Source organism: Poromitra crassiceps (assembly GCF_964638095.1).
Source record: "Poromitra crassiceps genome assembly, chromosome: 8".
Classification (NCBI taxonomy): Eukaryota; Metazoa; Chordata; class Actinopteri; order Beryciformes; family Melamphaidae; genus Poromitra; species Poromitra crassiceps.
In genome coordinates this window covers 33,313,676-33,331,673 of record NC_139629.1, presented here as the reverse complement: position 1 = coordinate 33,331,673, position 17,998 = coordinate 33,313,676, and the positions used below count along the sequence as shown (strand labels likewise).

The 17,998-nt window shown below is 46.1% G+C and overlaps 1 protein-coding gene across 1 annotated transcript in view; it reads right to left on the bottom strand.

Annotated features, from left to right (window-relative positions):
• Positions 1–414: 414 nt before the first annotated feature.
• Positions 415–17,998, bottom strand: part of LOC310780363 (segment polarity protein dishevelled homolog DVL-1-like) — a 46,810-nt gene continuing 29,226 nt past the window's right edge. The window contains exons 5-15 of the mRNA XM_083640937.1: positions 12,512–12,650; positions 11,943–12,036; positions 11,739–11,808; positions 11,446–11,585; positions 10,024–10,100; positions 9,510–9,577; positions 8,911–8,988; positions 7,875–8,009; positions 7,052–7,219; positions 6,663–6,881; positions 415–2,590 (exon numbers count right to left, since the gene is read on the bottom strand). Coding sequence (XP_083497063.1) covers positions 2,007–2,590; positions 6,663–6,881; positions 7,052–7,219; positions 7,875–8,009; positions 8,911–8,988; positions 9,510–9,577; positions 10,024–10,100; positions 11,446–11,585; positions 11,739–11,808; positions 11,943–12,036; positions 12,512–12,650 — 1,772 coding nt within the window. The 3' untranslated portion in view covers positions 415–2,006. The remainder of the gene's footprint in view (positions 2,591–6,662; positions 6,882–7,051; positions 7,220–7,874; positions 8,010–8,910; positions 8,989–9,509; positions 9,578–10,023; positions 10,101–11,445; positions 11,586–11,738; positions 11,809–11,942; positions 12,037–12,511; positions 12,651–17,998) is intronic.

Sequence of the window (17,998 nt, the reverse complement as noted above, 5' to 3'; positions counted from 1 at the left end):
CTACCCAGCGTGTGCACGTCTTTCCGACAGGGGTGGTTGTTATGGCAACTATCAACAACAACAACAACAACTACTACTAACTACTACAAGACATAAAGACCGAAATAGGCTACCTTGTTAATGTGTCTGTCGGAGACACGGCCTAACGTTAACATTTAATATGAGCCGAATATCAGCCTGCGCTCAGCTATGTAAACAGGAAGTAAACCGGATATTCAGGTGGGTTGTGACGGTTGTTATTGTCGTCAAGTTAAAACTGTCAATTGAATGCGTTTACAATACAGTAGATTGAATATTTCAACCAATAGAATACCATACTTTGAAGCTAGAGATTATTATGGAAAAATAAGCAGATACAAATTTGAACATATATATTTTTTATTCATATATATAATAAATTTCTATGTACAATTTATTCCTCTTGTAAAGAAACAAAATTAAAGAGAAAGCTTTGATTGCAAACAGTGTTTCATACTAAAGGGAGGGAGAGAGAAAATGGAAAAGTGCTCAAATAATTAGTGAGTGCGTTGCGAGTTCTTTCTCACTTGTTGTATTTTAAGTAGATACAATGGGGGGTTTTCTGTTTCGCAGAAGAAGAAGTTCAGGATCTGGAGGCCAGGGTTCCCCTTGAAGTCACTTTTTTTCCCAAGTCAGTTAATTGGAAGTGTCTGATGATTGATACTTGTAGATAGAACGAGATCAAATACATTTCCTACAATGTAAAAAAAAACAAAAAAAACACCACCACATGTGAGGCTTTGGTTTTCGTCACACTGTGATTCTTATCTACTTTTTTTTTTTTAATCACAAGCTACAGCAAACTGGTTGACCCAGTTCAACCCATTAAGTTTGCCTTCAAAGCTGCACTGTTTGCAATCCTGAACGCAACTTTGTTTTGCTTACTAGGACATAAAATTTGTTTCACAACAAAATGTTATGAATGTCAGGGTTCAACGACTGACAGGAATAATGATACATTCGACCAAGCAACAGGTAGGACAGTGGTAACTGGCCACTGATTCACAAAGGGTGATGTCTGATTGTCTGTCAGTCAGCCGTACTGCAGTAGACAAAATAGAACACCAGCAATGCAACAGGATCACATAAATAACATCACAAAAATCATCCAGTGTACGGATTCTTCCATTAGAACATTGGCACGGGGTAACACCCCAAAAACGTTGTAATACTTAAAACAAAATTAGTCAATAAAATTTCCTTTCCTTTAAAGCAGTTGAGACAGTCATGCAATATGCAGCCTAGTTAAACTAATGGCTGGCTACAGGGCCTCCCTTATGACGTTGACAAGATCCACGGACTGTCAACTGACCAAGGTGAACGTTTACTAGTTGGCAGGTATGAGCTTAATATGCCACGGGCGGAGCCACAGCATACCGGAAAATAGGGCGATAAGGGCCAGAGGTTTGTTATGATGATGTGCCAAATCTTCGCAGTGTGTGCAGAGGAGATGATCCAGGAGATCCCGTCTCGAGTTCTGGGCCCAGAGACAGCTTCCTCAGTCCGGCCTGTAGTTTCGGGCCTGGGCTTGGGCCTGGGCCTTGGGCCTTGGGCCTGGGGGATTGAGATCCAGGCCCAGCCGGCTTAAAAGGTCTTGCGGAACAGAAACGATTCTAAAGTAGAGTCCGCACTCCCGAGAACGTGTGGCAGCGTTTTTAAAGGATCACCACATTGAAATAGCACTCACGTTTCACAAACTGTTACACGTCACGTCACAAAATAGGGTTTTTCGCCACAGAGGAGCCGTGCTTTTTGTTTGTGTGAGAAGATTCCCTCCTGTTGTGCTCTTTGCTGCCCGGATTCCTTTGCTTTAGACATCAGAGAGGGCGAAGGGCCAGCGTCTACATTCTGAACGTGGGGACGGTCAGCAAACAGGGTTTAGAGGGGAGAGGGGAGAGGGGAGGGGCCGAGCTGAGGGGAGGGGCCGAGGGGAGAATTGTTTTGTGCTCGATGACTTTTGAAGGCACTGTCCTGTCACGTGTGTCCTGTCACATGATGTCAACAAAGAACTCGCAGGGATTGCCCATAGCGTGCTGGAAGGACTGGCGACTGGCGGTGAGCTCGGGGGGAACGGCGGCCAGCTCTCTCCCGGGAGGGGCTCCGGGCGGCGTGCCGCTGCTGACCGAGGTCTTGGGCGCCAGACGGGCCAGACAGTACGGGGGAGGCAAGCCCGGGGGGCCGTAGGAGGAGGCGTGGCTTCGCTCGCTGTGCGCACAGGAGCCAGGCCCCGGCTGGGTGAAGGCGGGGGGGGCGTGTTTGTAGGTGAAGGAGGCGTGGCTGTGCTGCGAGAGGGTGTGGCTCCTGTGGGACTGACTGTGGCTGAAGGCGGTGCGGGCGTGGCTGTGGCTGGAGGGGGCGTGGCTGTGGCTGGAGAGGGCGTGGCTGTGGTGGCTCATTTGGCTGGCGGTGCGGTCGCCGCGCCTCCCTCCGCGGACGCCCGGCTCGGACTCGCTGCACGTCGTCGACCTGTGGGCGTCGACCTTCTCCTGTGACCTGTGGGGGGCGACCTTCTCCTGCGGCGAGGAGCGGCGGCCCTTCCCCGCGCTGGGGTTGGATCCACTGCTACGACTTCCTGCAGAGAGGAAAGAAAGACACGGATACTTTAGCTTGGCCATCTACAGTATATGCACACCTAATGCAATGAATAGAGAGCCAAAGTGGAACGTCACTTCCTGCTTCAGCACTGTACCAGAGATTTTCATCCGCCATTTATTTTCCCATAGAGATTCCCGTAAAATGCTTATAAAAATAGTTTTACTTGTTCAAACCAAACGGTTCAGATATATTCTGAGATCGCATAACATTTCACTCGGACCAAAACGTAAAAAAATGCGGGTTTAAAGAAAAAAAAAATCTATGTTGTTTTGTAAAGTTTTGGTGTAAGTGAAATGTTCTAATCTATGGTCTCTCCCGATTCTAAATATAGCTGAACCGTTTGGTTTGACCAAGTAAAACTATTTTGTATAAGCATTTTACGAAATGTTTATGGGAAAATAAATTGCGGAAGAAAATCTCTGGTACAGTGCTGAAGCAGGAAGTGACGTTCACTTTGCCTCTCTACAGTCAGCAACTCCAACTCATGAGCGACGGCTGATTCAGACCAGCCAAATTTGAAGGTCACACTTTAAACAAACACATTATAAAAGCTTAATGAAGCTTAACATTTAAACAGTTATTGCACATCGGTTTTCAGATGAGAGAGCCTGTGTGCTACATACAGTAAAAGCTAATGAATGCTGTAAAATACATTTTGCACTTTGTTTAAGGTGTGACTAGATATTATTTTCTTATGCACTCCAGAAGAGTCAACCATCAGGGGCAAACGCATCAAAGTTGTCTCAAAGGCTCCTTCCACATGTTGCAGCCAAGAGCCTCCTCTGATGTTCATAAAACACTGAAACCTTCACAGAGTACAAATACAAGAATGATACACCTGCATCAGAAACACGCTGTAATACTGAATAATACAGAAGATCCAAACACATTCAATATTCTGATTTGAACAAAAGTGAGTTCCAGTACATTCACCTTCTTGTCAATTGAGCTTTAAATGTGTTGTTAGTGTCACATGATCTCCCTGCCAGTGCGTCACGCTGGCACTGTTGCATATTGATAGAGGTGTACCACACTGTTGCATATTGATAGAGGTGTACCACACTGTTGCGAAATCAAACACCCCAACGCCGCCGCCTCCTCTACCGCAATGAGCCCAACAGTACTGGGTAAAGTGGTGCATGACTGCCCCCTATCGGTGAGAATGATATAGCACAAGCCTTGGGAGTGCACCTCGCTCGCTCACTGCGGTTCCCAGCAGCAGCAGCAGCACAGTACTACAAACGCATGCCCAGCAGAGGTGCAGAGAGGGAGAATGGATGGTCAGGAGAGCCACACGCACGGCTCCAGGTCATGTGACACGGACGGACGTACACACGGACAGACGCATGGAGGAGGGGCAACAAAACCTTAAACCTATGGCAGGTGGAGAATGTTGAGGGCGGTGAGGACAAGAGAGAGAGAGAGAGAGAGAGAGAGAGAAACAGAGAGAGAGAGAGAGAGAGAGAAAGAAAGAAAGCAACAGAGAGGAGGGAATTGGACACGAATGAAGACGATGAATTGAGCTAAAAATAGAGAGAGAGCAAAGGAAAAGAGAGCAGCAGAGGAGGAGAGGGGGGTTAGCTGGCTTACCGGTTCCCCCAGTGTCCTGGGACTACCTCCTCCTTCAGTCTACCGTTGCCCAGCAGAAACAGAGGGAACAACAGAATTACACACACCTCCCAGTCCAACCTAACTGTTAGTCCACCTCTACTGCATCTCTAGCCCCATACTGTAGCTAGAGGTCCACCTATGGCTTCTCCTCTGTTCTCAAAGAGCGAACCAAAAATCAACCCAAAACACAAACGCTGTAGAAGACAAAAGCATGGAGCCATGGAGGATCTCCCCCTCAGAAATGCAAAAAACCCATACATGCACTCATCCGCACAGTCAGGCAGACACAACATTGCAAAAAACTAATGCATGTCTTGAAATGCCTTTAAATTACTATATATATAGCTGAAGAATATGACATTATATATATATATTTATAAAACGGCTCTCTCAAATCAAGCAATCTGATTGGTTCACAGCCATTGTATAATTCCAGTAACCGAGTTCAATAACCCATGGCCATGGGTTATTGGTTGCCATGGCAACTCTCTTACTAAGAGAGTAATAATAAGGCTTACCTCAAATGACAACGTAGAAAAAAAAAATGGCGGAGACAGCTGTCAGATCCTTGTGAATCGATCTTCGCTTATAACTTTACTAATACTTCGCAGAAAATGATGTTTTGTACAAGAATAGATGCGGGCTAATGTCTTCTTTGCAAAAGAAAGGCTGTTAACCCCGCATTTAACCCCGTAACGTTAGTTGGTGTCGGACTTTGCAGAAAGCATTCAGCTTCTCAGCAAGCGCTGAGAAGGCAGCGCTGCGGCTCGAGCTGCCTGTCGGGGATTCCAGAAAGCTCTCAGCTACTCAGCAAGCGCCAGGATTGGCCAATGTCAACTTCAGTCTCCAGAACGATCCAATCAAATCACCCGCATGTTCTTGCGGTCCCGCCTTACAGTAGTGTTTCAACTGACTCTATCAGAATGACATGCCAGTCGGAGTCGGACTTATAGTATTATTATTATTATTATATTATCATACTTGGAAACCGTTTTATAAAAGCAATATAGCACTCGAGCTGCGTGTGTTGTGGAATATATCCCCCTGCTCAGCAGTTATCCCACTCGGCCTGCGGCCTCGTGGGATAACAGCTAATCAGGGGGATATATTTGGCACAACACACTGGCTCTCATGCTATATTGCTTAAATATATGTCATAGATATATAATGTCATATTCTAAAATACATGACCTCCCAAGTTTCAAAGGTTGCAGCAGACATCCAACTGAAAGAATGACCACTGGCTGAAAACAAACAAACATGACAATGTCTGGATGAATGACTCAAAATGATGAAAATAAGACCGACGTCATGGTAACATGGTGACTTATGACCACCTACATAAATACAATAAACATCTCCCCCCACAGCCACTCTCCCTCAATGCACATGTCAAAAAGCCACCATGCAGTAGCGACACGGCGCACGATCACGTTTGATTCCAAATCAAAAGAAAAGATCATTCAAGAATTGATGGAGAAGGATGGGATCTTGTGGTATTGATCATCTCAAAGCTGGCAAGCTTGTGATCACATGGTCGATCACATGATTGATCACATGGTTGATGGTGGTTTGATGGAGTACACACCCAGTACTGCAGAGCTGTCCGCTGCAGGACTCAAGATGCTCATGATTGACCTTGACAATACAGGACGTTTTTTTTAGAAGACACATAATGGGACCAGTGTTGGGCAAGTTACTTTCAAAATGTAGTATACTACATATTACTAGTTTACTTCCATTTTAAAGTAATAAGTTACTTTACAATATTACTGTCGGTGTAGAGTAACTCGTTACTTATTATTACACTACTTTTGCATGACTTTGACCAAAACAACAGCAGCAGCAGAATGACATCGCCGCCCCGGAACCATCCCGAAAAATCATTTCAACTGCCTTCAAATCAGTGTAAACAATCCAAAATTCTAAATGTTATTCTTTTCCTCTTGTTATTGTCATCTGTAGTGGTTATTTGCATGAAAACACAGTTTGATAAGGAAATGATTGTATCTTTTTAAATATGTGCTTTGATTTAAAAAAAAAACTCAATTTGTAATGAGTTACTTGACAAAGAACCGGTATAATATTACTGAAATCCTATAAGTAATAAGTTATATTCCTGAGTTATAGCTAAAAGTAATATATTACATGTAATATGTTACTTTTGTAATGAGTTACCCCCAACACTGAATGGGAATATGCAATCCAATGTCAACTTACAACCCAGAAGTCCCCCCCCAAAAAAGAAGCTCAATAAAATGAGTCAGAGACTAATTGGATCCTGACCTACTTATGCCAGGAATACTTCAGATTATGGATCATGTCATGTTGCATGTTGAGTCCAATGATCACATCAACCAATGAAAAGCTGATGGAAAACTCAAAGGCTCCGCAGCCCCGCCCCCAGCCCCGCCCCCCGCCCCGCCCACATGGCTCACCCTCGCTGTGCTGGCTGCCCGCGCTCCCGCTGTGGAAACTGTGGCACGGGTCTGAGTATCCTGGCGGGAAGCTGGGGGGCGCGGAGGGGAAGGGAGGGTAGGGGAACGGCTGCCCGCCCAGGGGCCACGGGTTGCTGGTGGGAGGAGGGAGCGGCGCCAGGGTGTCCTGCTCCGAGCCGCCACCGCTGGAGCCCTCGTTCAGGTTGAGCGATGCCATGTCTTATTGGAGAGGGGGAAAAAGAGACAGAGAAGAAGAAGAAGAAGAGAGAGAGAGGGGGGGGGGGGGAGAGAGAGATTTGAGCACAATCCTTCTATTCATGAAAGAGCCATACGCAGGACAGAAACGCTTGTATTATCAACACATGGAGACGGTGCGGTGGTGCGGGTACTTTGGCAGAGGTCGCCGAAGGTGTAGTAGCACTGCTCAGAGAAGGTGATCTTGTTGACGGTGTGCCTCAGGTAGCCGTGCTTCAGCAGACTGCTGGCGTACTTCCTGGCATCCCTCCGGTCCTTAAATCCTTCTACTCTGGAGTACAGCCAGTCCACCACGTCCGCACCTACAGCAACACACGCACGCACGCACGCACACACACACACACACACACACACACACACACACACGTACGTCAGTACAGCCAGTCCACCATGTCCGCACCTACAGCAACACACACACAAACACACACACACACACACACACGTCTAGCCTGCTGCTCATATATATTTCATATTGGGAAGATATGAAAAATGCTGATAATAAGCATAAGAACCGCAGTGGCTACAGCAATTCCCATTATCCCAAAACCCACTGGTTGTTAACCTGGCAAACTGGTGCATTATTCAACATCTCCTGACACCGAGGGCAATGCAGGCATAACACAGATCTGAATATGTCAACGCTAACGCTAACGTTAACTCTTAGCTTAGGAAGACTAACAAGGACACACAGCGTCACGGGTGCCAAGCCCCCTTGTTCAGCAGCATTGCAGACCAAACTGTGCTTCTCTGCATGCTGTATGCCATGCCTCATAACGGCCACTAGGGGCAGGCAGGCTAACTGTGAGTGAGTGGATAAATGTGCTCTGCATCCATGATGAGGTGCTTTGCATCTGAAAAGTCTTTATTAGATTGTGTGTGTGTGTGTGTGTGTGTGTGTGTGTGTGTGTGTGTGTGTGTGTGTGTGTGTGTGTGTGTGTGTGTCCAAGCCCTTCTCACCGATGACAGCGTTGGCGATGGTGATCTTCAGCCACATCCTGTCTCGTATCTCCAGACCAGAGTCGGGCAGCTGCATCACCTTGACGATGGTCGCCATGTCCGTCTTACTCGCAGAGAGAGGCAGGTCATCGAATTCTGGGAGGGAAAAGCGTTTGTGAGAAAATATGGAAAAGCACAACTTTCCAATGAAATGAAATGCTGTATGATTGTCGTCAGTCAAAGAGTAGTGTGTGTGTGTGTGTGTGTGTGTGTGTGTGTGTGTGTGTGTGTGTGTGTGTGTGTGTGTGTGTGTGTTCACGGTGCGGTTCGATACGAAAACAGTAGTGTCACGGTGCGGCCCGTTTTCGATACAGCAAAAAAGTAGAAATGCCAGAGAAATTTCCTTGATTTTTTTTTACGTATTAATTTTTTTAATTTACAGTGTACAGTAGTTAAAAATGTTATTTCAATTTATGACGATGTTTTTTTTTTTTTACACCTTTGGTCTTTTTCATCTCCGTTTTACTTGACCATGATATCCTTGTAGATGAGAGGCAGAGCAGGTGCTCTTCCTCTGATTGCCTCCTTGGCTGTGGGCTGCTCAGCTACAAGAGATACTTGGAGAAAAGAGCCACTCGACGAGTGGAAATAGCAGCACTCCAAAAATTACAAATTAAAATGCAAGTCTTGCATTATTAATTTCCCATTCATTGAGCAGCTCTTTTCTCTCCTTGTAGAAGACTTTGTTGTTGTAGAAGACTTGCACTGTTCAGCCTAGTGTGTGTGTGTGTGTGTGTGTGTGTGTGTGTGTGTGTGTGTGTGTATGTGAGTGTGTGTTCAGCACTGAAAGATTTGTTTCAGTTTTCGCTTTGCAAAGCGTGTTGAACCCAAAGCCTTGTACCTAAACGTTTCGGTACAAATTTGCGTATTGTTACACGCCCCCTAGTGTGCGTGTGTGTGTGTGTGTGTGTGTGTGTGTGTGTGTGCGTGCGTGCGTGCGTGCGTGTGTGTGTGTATGTGTGTGTGTGTGTGTGTGTGTGTGGTGTCGTCTCTTTACCGTAGTGTGGGTAAGGTCCGGTCAGGGCGGTGGTGTGGGAGATCCAGGCTGCAGGGTCAATAGGCCTCACTGGCTCAGCTGGACAAACAAACATGAAGGCACTTTTGATCAATGACACAGTACGGCCATCATCATCTCAAACTAGGGCTGCAACTAACGATTATTTTCATAATCGATTAATCTGTCGATTATTTTCTCGATTAATCGATTCGTTGTTTGGGTCTATAAAATGTCAGAAAATGGTAGCAAATGAGGATCAGTGTTTCCCAAAGCCCAAGATGACGCCCTCAAATGTCTTGTTTTGTCCACAACTCAAAGCTAATATCAGTTTACTGTCACACAGGAGTAAAGAAACCAGAAAATATTCACATTTAAAAAGCTGGAATCAGAGAATTTAGACCTTTTCTCTTAAGATTGTACTCAAAACGATGAATCGATTATCAAAATAGTTGTTGATTAATTTCCTCTCGATCGACTAATCGATTAATCGTTGCAGCTCTATCTCAAACCTGCTCGAGGCCAAGGCATTAGTTACACTGCCTCAGATTTATGCAATGAGGATAAGTCTGACATTGAAACAGCACTTGTTTTCGTCTTACCGCGAGGTATGGTGAAGTAGCTTCGAGGGGACGGGTCCCAGCACTTGGCAACAGTAAGACTAATAGGACTGCAGAAGACATATAGAGATGATTAGATTAAATGCAGATCTTTAGGTTGACACTGAAGAAGAATGTTTGGTTGAGCCCAAACAACAGAAGAGATGCTAGTGAAGATATGACTTTGACAGCGGTCAATCTACCTAACGTAATAATCAATTCTACGGATCCAATCATCCTGATCAGAGATCAACTGTTGGGACACACTAATACCGTTTGGACTGGACTGTACGCTTTACAGAATCATACTATTGCTAAATAAGCTTTTCTGTAAATACTTTAAGTCCTTTCGATACCCATCCTATGATAGTATCCCATTTGTGTGTTAGTAGGGAGTGATCATCTGGTCAGAGTTAGGTTTTCTCTATAATGATCTTCCATAGTGGAGAATCTAATTCTCATGATGCTCAGGAGCTTCTGGGAGCAGGTTGTGTGTGTGTTGTCTGACTGTTCTTACCCAGTTTTGGAAACAATCTCTCGGAGGATCCTCACAGCGTCGTCGTTGCTCATATTCTCAAAGTTCACGTCGTTCACCTGGTTGGCACATGAATGATTTAACGTGACATCACATCACATACAAGGTATGACTTGATTTTGAAGCTCATATCTGCTTATGCTTATGTACAGCACACAAGTTCATCTCTGCAGTGCTGTTGGGCCTTTCAGAAACCTGTAAACCTCCTAAGCTGATTTCTGCGGTATTCACCTTATGCAGCCCCGCCCACTTGACCCATTGTATCGCAACTTCCTGTTCAAAACGCCGGCTGTTTTTACCTGCTCAAACTAGTCTGACTCACCTGGTCAAACCTAGCTTAACTCACATTATGTGTCAGACTAGGTTTTATGTGTCACAGGAAGTGTAAATACAATCGGAAACCTCCGATTGTATTTTACACTTCCTGTTGGTCTCTCAAGCCAGACGGTCTCTTCTGAATAAAGTGAATAGAAGCCAAAGTAAAGAGCACATTGTTGAATGTTGGGCCGACGACAACAAATACTTATCAGCACCATGTGGGTAAGAGTGGGTGTGGCCATAGAGCCCAGCCATACAGAGATCAAAGACAGTGGGTGTGGCCATAGAGCCCAGCCATACAGAGATCAAAGACAGTGGGTGTGGCCATAGAGCCCAGCCATACAGAGATCAAAGACAGTGGGTGTGGCCATAGAGCCCAGCCATACAGAGATCAAAGAGACGCAACAACAGGAAGGAAAAGGAGCGGCATAATGACAACTTCTACAAAAGAGGGAGGTGAATAGCACATTATGGATATGAATAGGTCACAAGATGAAATCCACTGAGCATTCCCATGTTTACCTTTCACACTGTACAAGCAGCTGCATCCTAAAGAATCTGACAAATCCACTGGCTTTTTCATATTATTCTCTTATAATTATTATAATAATAATAATTATTATTATTATTGCACCATTACACTAACACTATTTATATATATAGTAGGGATGCACGATATATCGGCAATCATATCGGTTATCGGCCGATGTTAGTAATTCTTTTACATATCGTCATCGGTCCGATGTTGCAATGTTAATACCGGTTATCGGTATCCGCCAAAATTTTCACATCGAGAGGAAACAATGCAGTAAATCTATGATTGATGGGCTTTTCCAAATGTTTTGGAAATAAAGAAATGCATTCTTTTTTCAAATTTACAGTGTTTACATGTGTTTTTCAGTATGTACAAAATGTTATTATTATAGAAAGTTTTTATACAGATCATATCGACATCGGTAACTATCGGTTATCGGCCATAACAGCAATGCTAATATCGGTTATCGGTATCGGCCAAAATGTTCATATCGGTGCATCCCTAATGTATATATATTGTGAATATGAATGGTGTGAGGAGGGCTAGTGTACCTGGAGGAGCATGTCCCCTGGCTCTATTCTGCCGTCAGCCGCCACAGCTCCTCCCTTCATGATGGAGCCGATGTAGATGCCGCCGTCGCCGCGGTCGTTACTCTGCCCGACAATACTGATCCCCAGGAAGTTATACTTCTCTGTCGGGAGAGAAGAAGAGAGACAGAGAGGAGTGAGGAAGATGGCAGCTTCAGATCTAACACAAAATGTGAATGGTCGTGGTGAGGCTATATTTAACGTAATCTCTCTCTATATACATATAAATATATCAATGCATTGAGGAATAGGCTTACCCATGTTGAGCGTGACGGTGATGATGTTGAGGCTCATCGTGGAGTCTGTGATACTGCTGAAGGATGAAGACTGGAAAGGCAGCAATTGGATATAATAATGAGTGGATCATAATGGCATTAAGTCTATATTAATATCTCCTCTCTCACACTCTGCGTCCAACACAATGTCACCAGGTAGCAGCGCAGTATGGGAGAGGGGCTCACCCGGTCTATTTTGGCCACTTTGTGTCTCCGTCGGCGCCGTTTGTGTCGGCGCATCAGCTGAGAGGAGGAACTCTGTCCTGTGGAGCTACTGAGTCTGAAACGCAAAGAAAGGTGGCATAGAAGAAGAAGTCAAGAGGGTGAAATGTCCAGGAAAAGTATGGATTCAAGCATTTTAAAACTATGTGCCAAATAGCAGCAGGAGTATCAGCAGCAGCGGAATTTACTCCGACATAAAGACAACAAGATTTGTGCATTATGGAACAGGTGCAGAGTTATAAAAGTTATAAAATATGATTATATAACGCTGGAAAGGAAGCCCAGGACAGAAGACTCTGGTGGACTGGTGTCCTATGCAATAGGCATAAGTAAGTAATTAATTATATAACGATGAGAGGAATAAGCCATGTGTATATACAGAAATGACTAGGTCCCCTGTAGACCTGTTACTGTCAATACATTTTTTTGCTGTCTTCTTGTTTTTTATGTACTGAAAAAATCAATATATAGATTTGAGAAAAAGAAACCGCCGGTGAATAAAGTGGCTGGATGGAGGAGGCAGTTAGGTTTACCTGCTGGCATCCTCATCCTCCTCACTATCCACAAAGGAGCTGGACTCCAGCTCGCTGCTCATCACCGACGCGCTGTCGTAACCCATGGCCGAGTCCCTCGCCGTGCGCTCCGATTTAGAATGTCCGTTGATGCGCGGGACTGGAGGAAGGAAGGAAGAGAACAGAACGGCAGTGAGTCAGACGGGAGGTCATCCAGGGGTCAGATCAGATGGAGAGAGAGGGAGAGAGAGTGTGTGGAGGGAGTTGGAGGAGTTAGAGAGAGCAGGTTGCTCATCCAGGGGTCAGATCAGATGGAGAGAGGGAGAGAGAGAGTGTGGAGGGAGTTGGAGGAGATAGAGAGAGCAGGTTGCTCATCCAGGGGTCAGATCAGATGGAGAGAGAGAGAGAGTGTGTGGAGGGAGTTGGAGGAGTTAGAGAGAGCAGGTTGGTCATCCAGGGGTCAGATCAGATGGAGAGAGAGAGAGAGAGTGTGTGGAGGGAGTTGGAGGAGTTAGAGAGAGCAGGTTGCTCATCCAGAGGTCAGATCAGATGGAGAGAGGGAGAGAGAGAGTGTGTGGAGGGAGTTGGAGGAGTTAGAGAGAGCAGGTTGGTCATCCAGGGGTCAGATCAGATGGAGAGAGAGAGAGAGAGTGTGTGGAGGGAGTTGGAGGAGTTAGAGAGAGCAGGTTGCTCATCCAGGGGTCAGATCAGATGGAGAGAGAGAGAGTGTGTGTGGAGGGAGTTGGAGGAGTTAGAGAGAGCAGGTTGCTCATCCAGGGGTCAGATCAGATGGAGAGAGGGAGAGAGAGAGTGTGTGGAGGGAGTTGGAGGAGTTAGAGAGAGCAGGTTGGTCATCCAGGGGTCAGATCAGATGGAGAGAGAGAGAGAGAGTGTGTGGAGGGAGTTGGAGGAGTTAGAGAGAGCAGGTTGCTCATCCAGTGGTCAGATCAGATGGAGAGAGGGAGAGAGAGAGTGTGTGGAGGGAGTTGGAGGAGTTAGAGAGAGCAGGTTGCTCATCCAGTGGTCAGATCAGATGGAGAGAGGGAGAGAGAGAGTGTGTGGAGGGAGTTGGAGGAGTTAGAGAGAGTGGCTGAATGAGAAGGGGATCCTGGTCGTCTCAGCTACAGAGCTTCTCTCTCTGATTCCTCTGATAGCAGGAATCTGAGGTCTCTGAGGACCAGGATTTCAGGCACACCTTACACCAGTTTAAGAGTCTATGTATAGCATGACAAGTAAAGCATCAACAATGGTTTTGGCTTGTAGACGATTACATGTGAGACAGAAATAATAATGAAGCAAAAAAATACAAACTGGTCAAAATAACACACTTACTAGCTTTAATTATATATATTCTAAACCGTACAAGGTTTTCTACACAGTAAATGTACACCGTGCAACATGAATTCACCCCTAACAGAAAGATATCAACCAAAACAATAATATTCCAGATTCCCCAACATTTAACATTTCACCCCGTCCCATCTCCATACGTACATTGCCAGGGAGGCGGCGCCGTCTCAGGGTGACAGCGGATTGGCCGGAAAGGTCTGGCGAGGCGGCGACGGGGGCGTGGCCGAGAGCGCGTTGTTCGCCGGGGGCGAGCGAAACATTCCAGCAATGTGGTCGTTCCCATAGCTAGCTCCGCCCACCACCAGGTGCTCAAGTGACAGCGAGGCGACGACGGTGTATCAACAACACACACTCCTTCAGACCAGTGACATTCCTAAACTGTCAGGATCCACTCAAGAGATCACTTTCTCACACACACTCCACTGACTCCCACGCTCGCGAGCTAATGACTGCACAGGTCAAGTAAAGCCAGATCTGAATCTGTCTCCGCCCTGGAGGCCGTGTCTTTGTGTTGCGCTTAGTCCCTCTGTAAAAAGCCAGCCTGAGCTCCAGACTGTCTCTGCTGCCCAGCGGCTGGCTGGCTTCTCACCGGCTCCACAGCTTATCTACAATAGAGGCAGTGACAAGAACAGGCAATGAAGAAGCAATGAAGATACTCTGTGGCGCAACGTTACTTTGTATCTAAAACTTGTGCAACTTGAAACATCAGCGATTCATCAATTGTTAAGAATTCGATCGATATCAATCGTTACATTAATTGTCAATGTATGTGCTATTTTTGCTGAAATTATTTATCTCCACAAGGGTGTGCAATTTAACTTTCACCGCCGCATACAGAGGAGAAAGAAAGCCAAGCAAGCAGGCAAAAAGGTGTCAAAATATGCATTTTCTATTTCTATGTCAAAAGCTGTGTTTTACATAATTATTATTCCATAATATATCGTTAACCTGACTGATTGGTCGATAAGGAAATTGATGACATTTTGCCTCCCTAATCCATAACGATCAATTCCTTTCAAAAGTCGCGACGTTATAAAGTAGGTCGACTATAATCGTTCCAATAAATTTCATTAAAAAAAATTGCGGACACAAAGTTTTTCACAGTGCTACAACTTAGCGCCAATACTGGCTTACAATCATCATTATTAGATCAATTAGACTTCCTCAATTTCATTAACTAGGATGCACATCAGCCTATATCAACTCAAACTCTCTACTCTCTACTGCAAAACAAGAACCCTTCAATTTAAAATTATTTGAATTTCCAGAAGCGCAATGAGTGCATCAGAATCAGACAGCAATGAATAACTCGCATTAAACTAAACCACAAATATCATCACATATATATCTCACATCTTCAAATGTCAGATACCATCAACAACAACAAAACAGAACTAATCCTGTGCTCTCTCTCACCACAGCAGCCACAGCCGACAGAGTGCCTTGATCCAACGCACAGACCAACTGGGCTGACAGAGAGAGAGCAGAAAGTATTACCTCCTCCCTCTCTCCCTCCCTCCCTCCCTCTCTCTCTCCCTCCCCTCCCTCCCTCGGCACGCGACTATAGAACGTCTGCTAATCTGCCTCGGACCAATCAGATGTGAGTATTCCGTAAAAACAGAGAGAGAGTCCAGAGATTATATATAATATGGGATTTGTGATGATGTGTGCTGTCCTGTCTCTGCTTCAGGTGAGCACACCATCAAGCACAGCACCTTCAGGTGAGCACACCATCAGGTGAGCACACCATCAGGCACAAACTAAGATGCTGAGAGACATTGTGATTGTGCACCACAGAGGTGCACAGGTACGTTCACCAGCAGCATGTGTGCTTTGTGTTAATACATCCACACAAGCATAAGTTCTTAGGCTTAACCTGTTCTGACCTTGAAATCCAGGCGGGGGTTGAACACAACAATGCTTAATACAATAGCTATTAGCTAAATGCTATTTCGTGTATAAAGTGTTTTGTTCTGGAGTTGACCCCCGCTGAATATTGTGAGTCTAAACTGGCTAGCAGAAAAGGCGCCAGTTGGTTCCCTCCCCATCCCCCCCCCCATCCCCATCCCCTTCACCACTTGTCCCAGAACAGGTACGATCCAGAACACCTGGCGGGCGCTGAAACAGATCCTATATCCCATAACTCCATGCTGCCTTCAGGGTCCTCCACCTGTCCACCCTCCTAAACTTTTCAACCGCTGCATAACTTCATCCATTCACACATAGCAGCACAGAAAGAGGAGAACGGGGGATATGTTTACCGGGGGGTCGAGCACTTTAGGAAAACAGCCAGCATTCACTCTCGGAGGCGGGATCACCACCAGCGTGCGTCTCATGTGACAGACAGGGGGGATTCCTGCTGCCCCAGGTAAAGGGGCGGGGCCACTGGCTCCTCCCTCATGTGTCCTTACATCCTGGCCTTGTGCCCATGGTGAAACACACACACATATATATATGTGTGTGTAGCAGCCGCTAAACAAATCCCAGCCAATTGAATTAGATGATGACATTGGGGCCATGTTTGTAAGGCAGATTTACGAGCCATGAAGCCGCTTGTTCACCGAGAGGGATACTCCCAATTCCCCAGAGGATTTCACTTAATTAGAGCTAACTAACTAGCGGGCGAACGAACGCAGGGAGGAGGCAGATAAACAGTGTGATTGTGTGTGTGTGTGAGAGAGAGAGAGAGAGAGAGAGACAGAGAGAGACAGACAGAGGGAGAGAGAGACAGACAGAGAGAGAGAGAGACAGAGAGACAGAGAGAGAGAGAGAGAGAGAGAGTGCAAGCGATGCAAGATAGAGCGTCTCTGTGTGCGTGTGCATATTTGTGGCTATGAGATCGTGAGAATGAGTTGAGACTTAAACCCCGACACAAAACTCCATTCTTCCCCTTCTGTGTGTGATAGCGCGTCGGATTTGTGAGAATGTCAAATGAATATGGAGGAGAAGGGAGAGGGACAGACGCAAAGTTCCTTAGGCCAGACTATTTTTCTGCTTCACCGATGAAACAACAGATGTTGCACTAACACTACAGGCAGTAGTTTAGCGACAGTGGGTTTGACGCGGGCCATATGCCCCTCGGGCCCAGTCGACAAATACGACGCGCGAGAGTAACGATCAGGTCGAAACGAAGAGAGGTGCTGAGACACATTTCTCATATGATTAAGTCGGTTCCTTGTTTCCAGTGTGACACATTCACCCAGCTCTCTCTCTCTCCATCATCTACCACCACCACCTCAACCTGATGCTGCTGTGTCGTCTGAGATACTAATTGCACGGCCACATAAATTAACGAGTATTTGGTTAATGAGCCGGGAGCGCAGGATCCAAATATCCACGCTGGCTGTGAAGAGCGGATGAGGGGAGGAGAGAGAGAGGAAGAAGAGACAGAGAAGAGAGAAGAGAGAGCTGGCATTGCTGAAGGCATGGAGGAGAAGCAGGCGCAGACAGCAGGCACTAGAAGCTAATGGTTTATTACTTCCTGGCACGAAACCAACCGACGCTGCCAAAAAAAATAGAGACAGTGACAAGAATGAATTGGAGTGGATTATATATCTCAAAAAGAGGAATTGTGTGTCAATCATGTTCTTGAATGCAGATCACAAGATATAGTGCAGCCATTGCAGGTAGGAATATGCTGCCTGACTCTCTGTGGTGGAGAGCAGAGACATGAGGGACACCTGACTCTCTGTGGTGGAGAGCAGAGACATGAGAGGTACCTGACTCTCTGTGGTGGAGAGAGCAGAGACATGAGGGGTACCTGACTCTCTGTGGTGGAGAGAGCAGAGACATGAGGGGTACCTGACTCTCTGTGGTGGAGAGAGCAGAGACATGAGGGGTACCTGACTCTCTGTGGTGGAGAGAGCAGAGACATGAGGGGTACCTGACTCTCTGTGGTGGAGAGAGCAGAGACATGAGGGACACCTGACTCTCTGTGGTGGAGAGCAGAGACATGAGGGGTACCTGACTCTCTGTGGTGGAGAGCAGAGACATGAGGGGTACCTGACTCTCTGTGGTGGAGAGAGCAGAGACATGAGGGGTACCTGACTCTCTGTGGTGGAGAGCAGAGACATGAGGGGTACCTGACTCTCTGTGGTGGAGAGAGCAGAGACATGAGGGGTACCTGACTCTCTGTGGTGGAGAGCAGAGACATGAGAG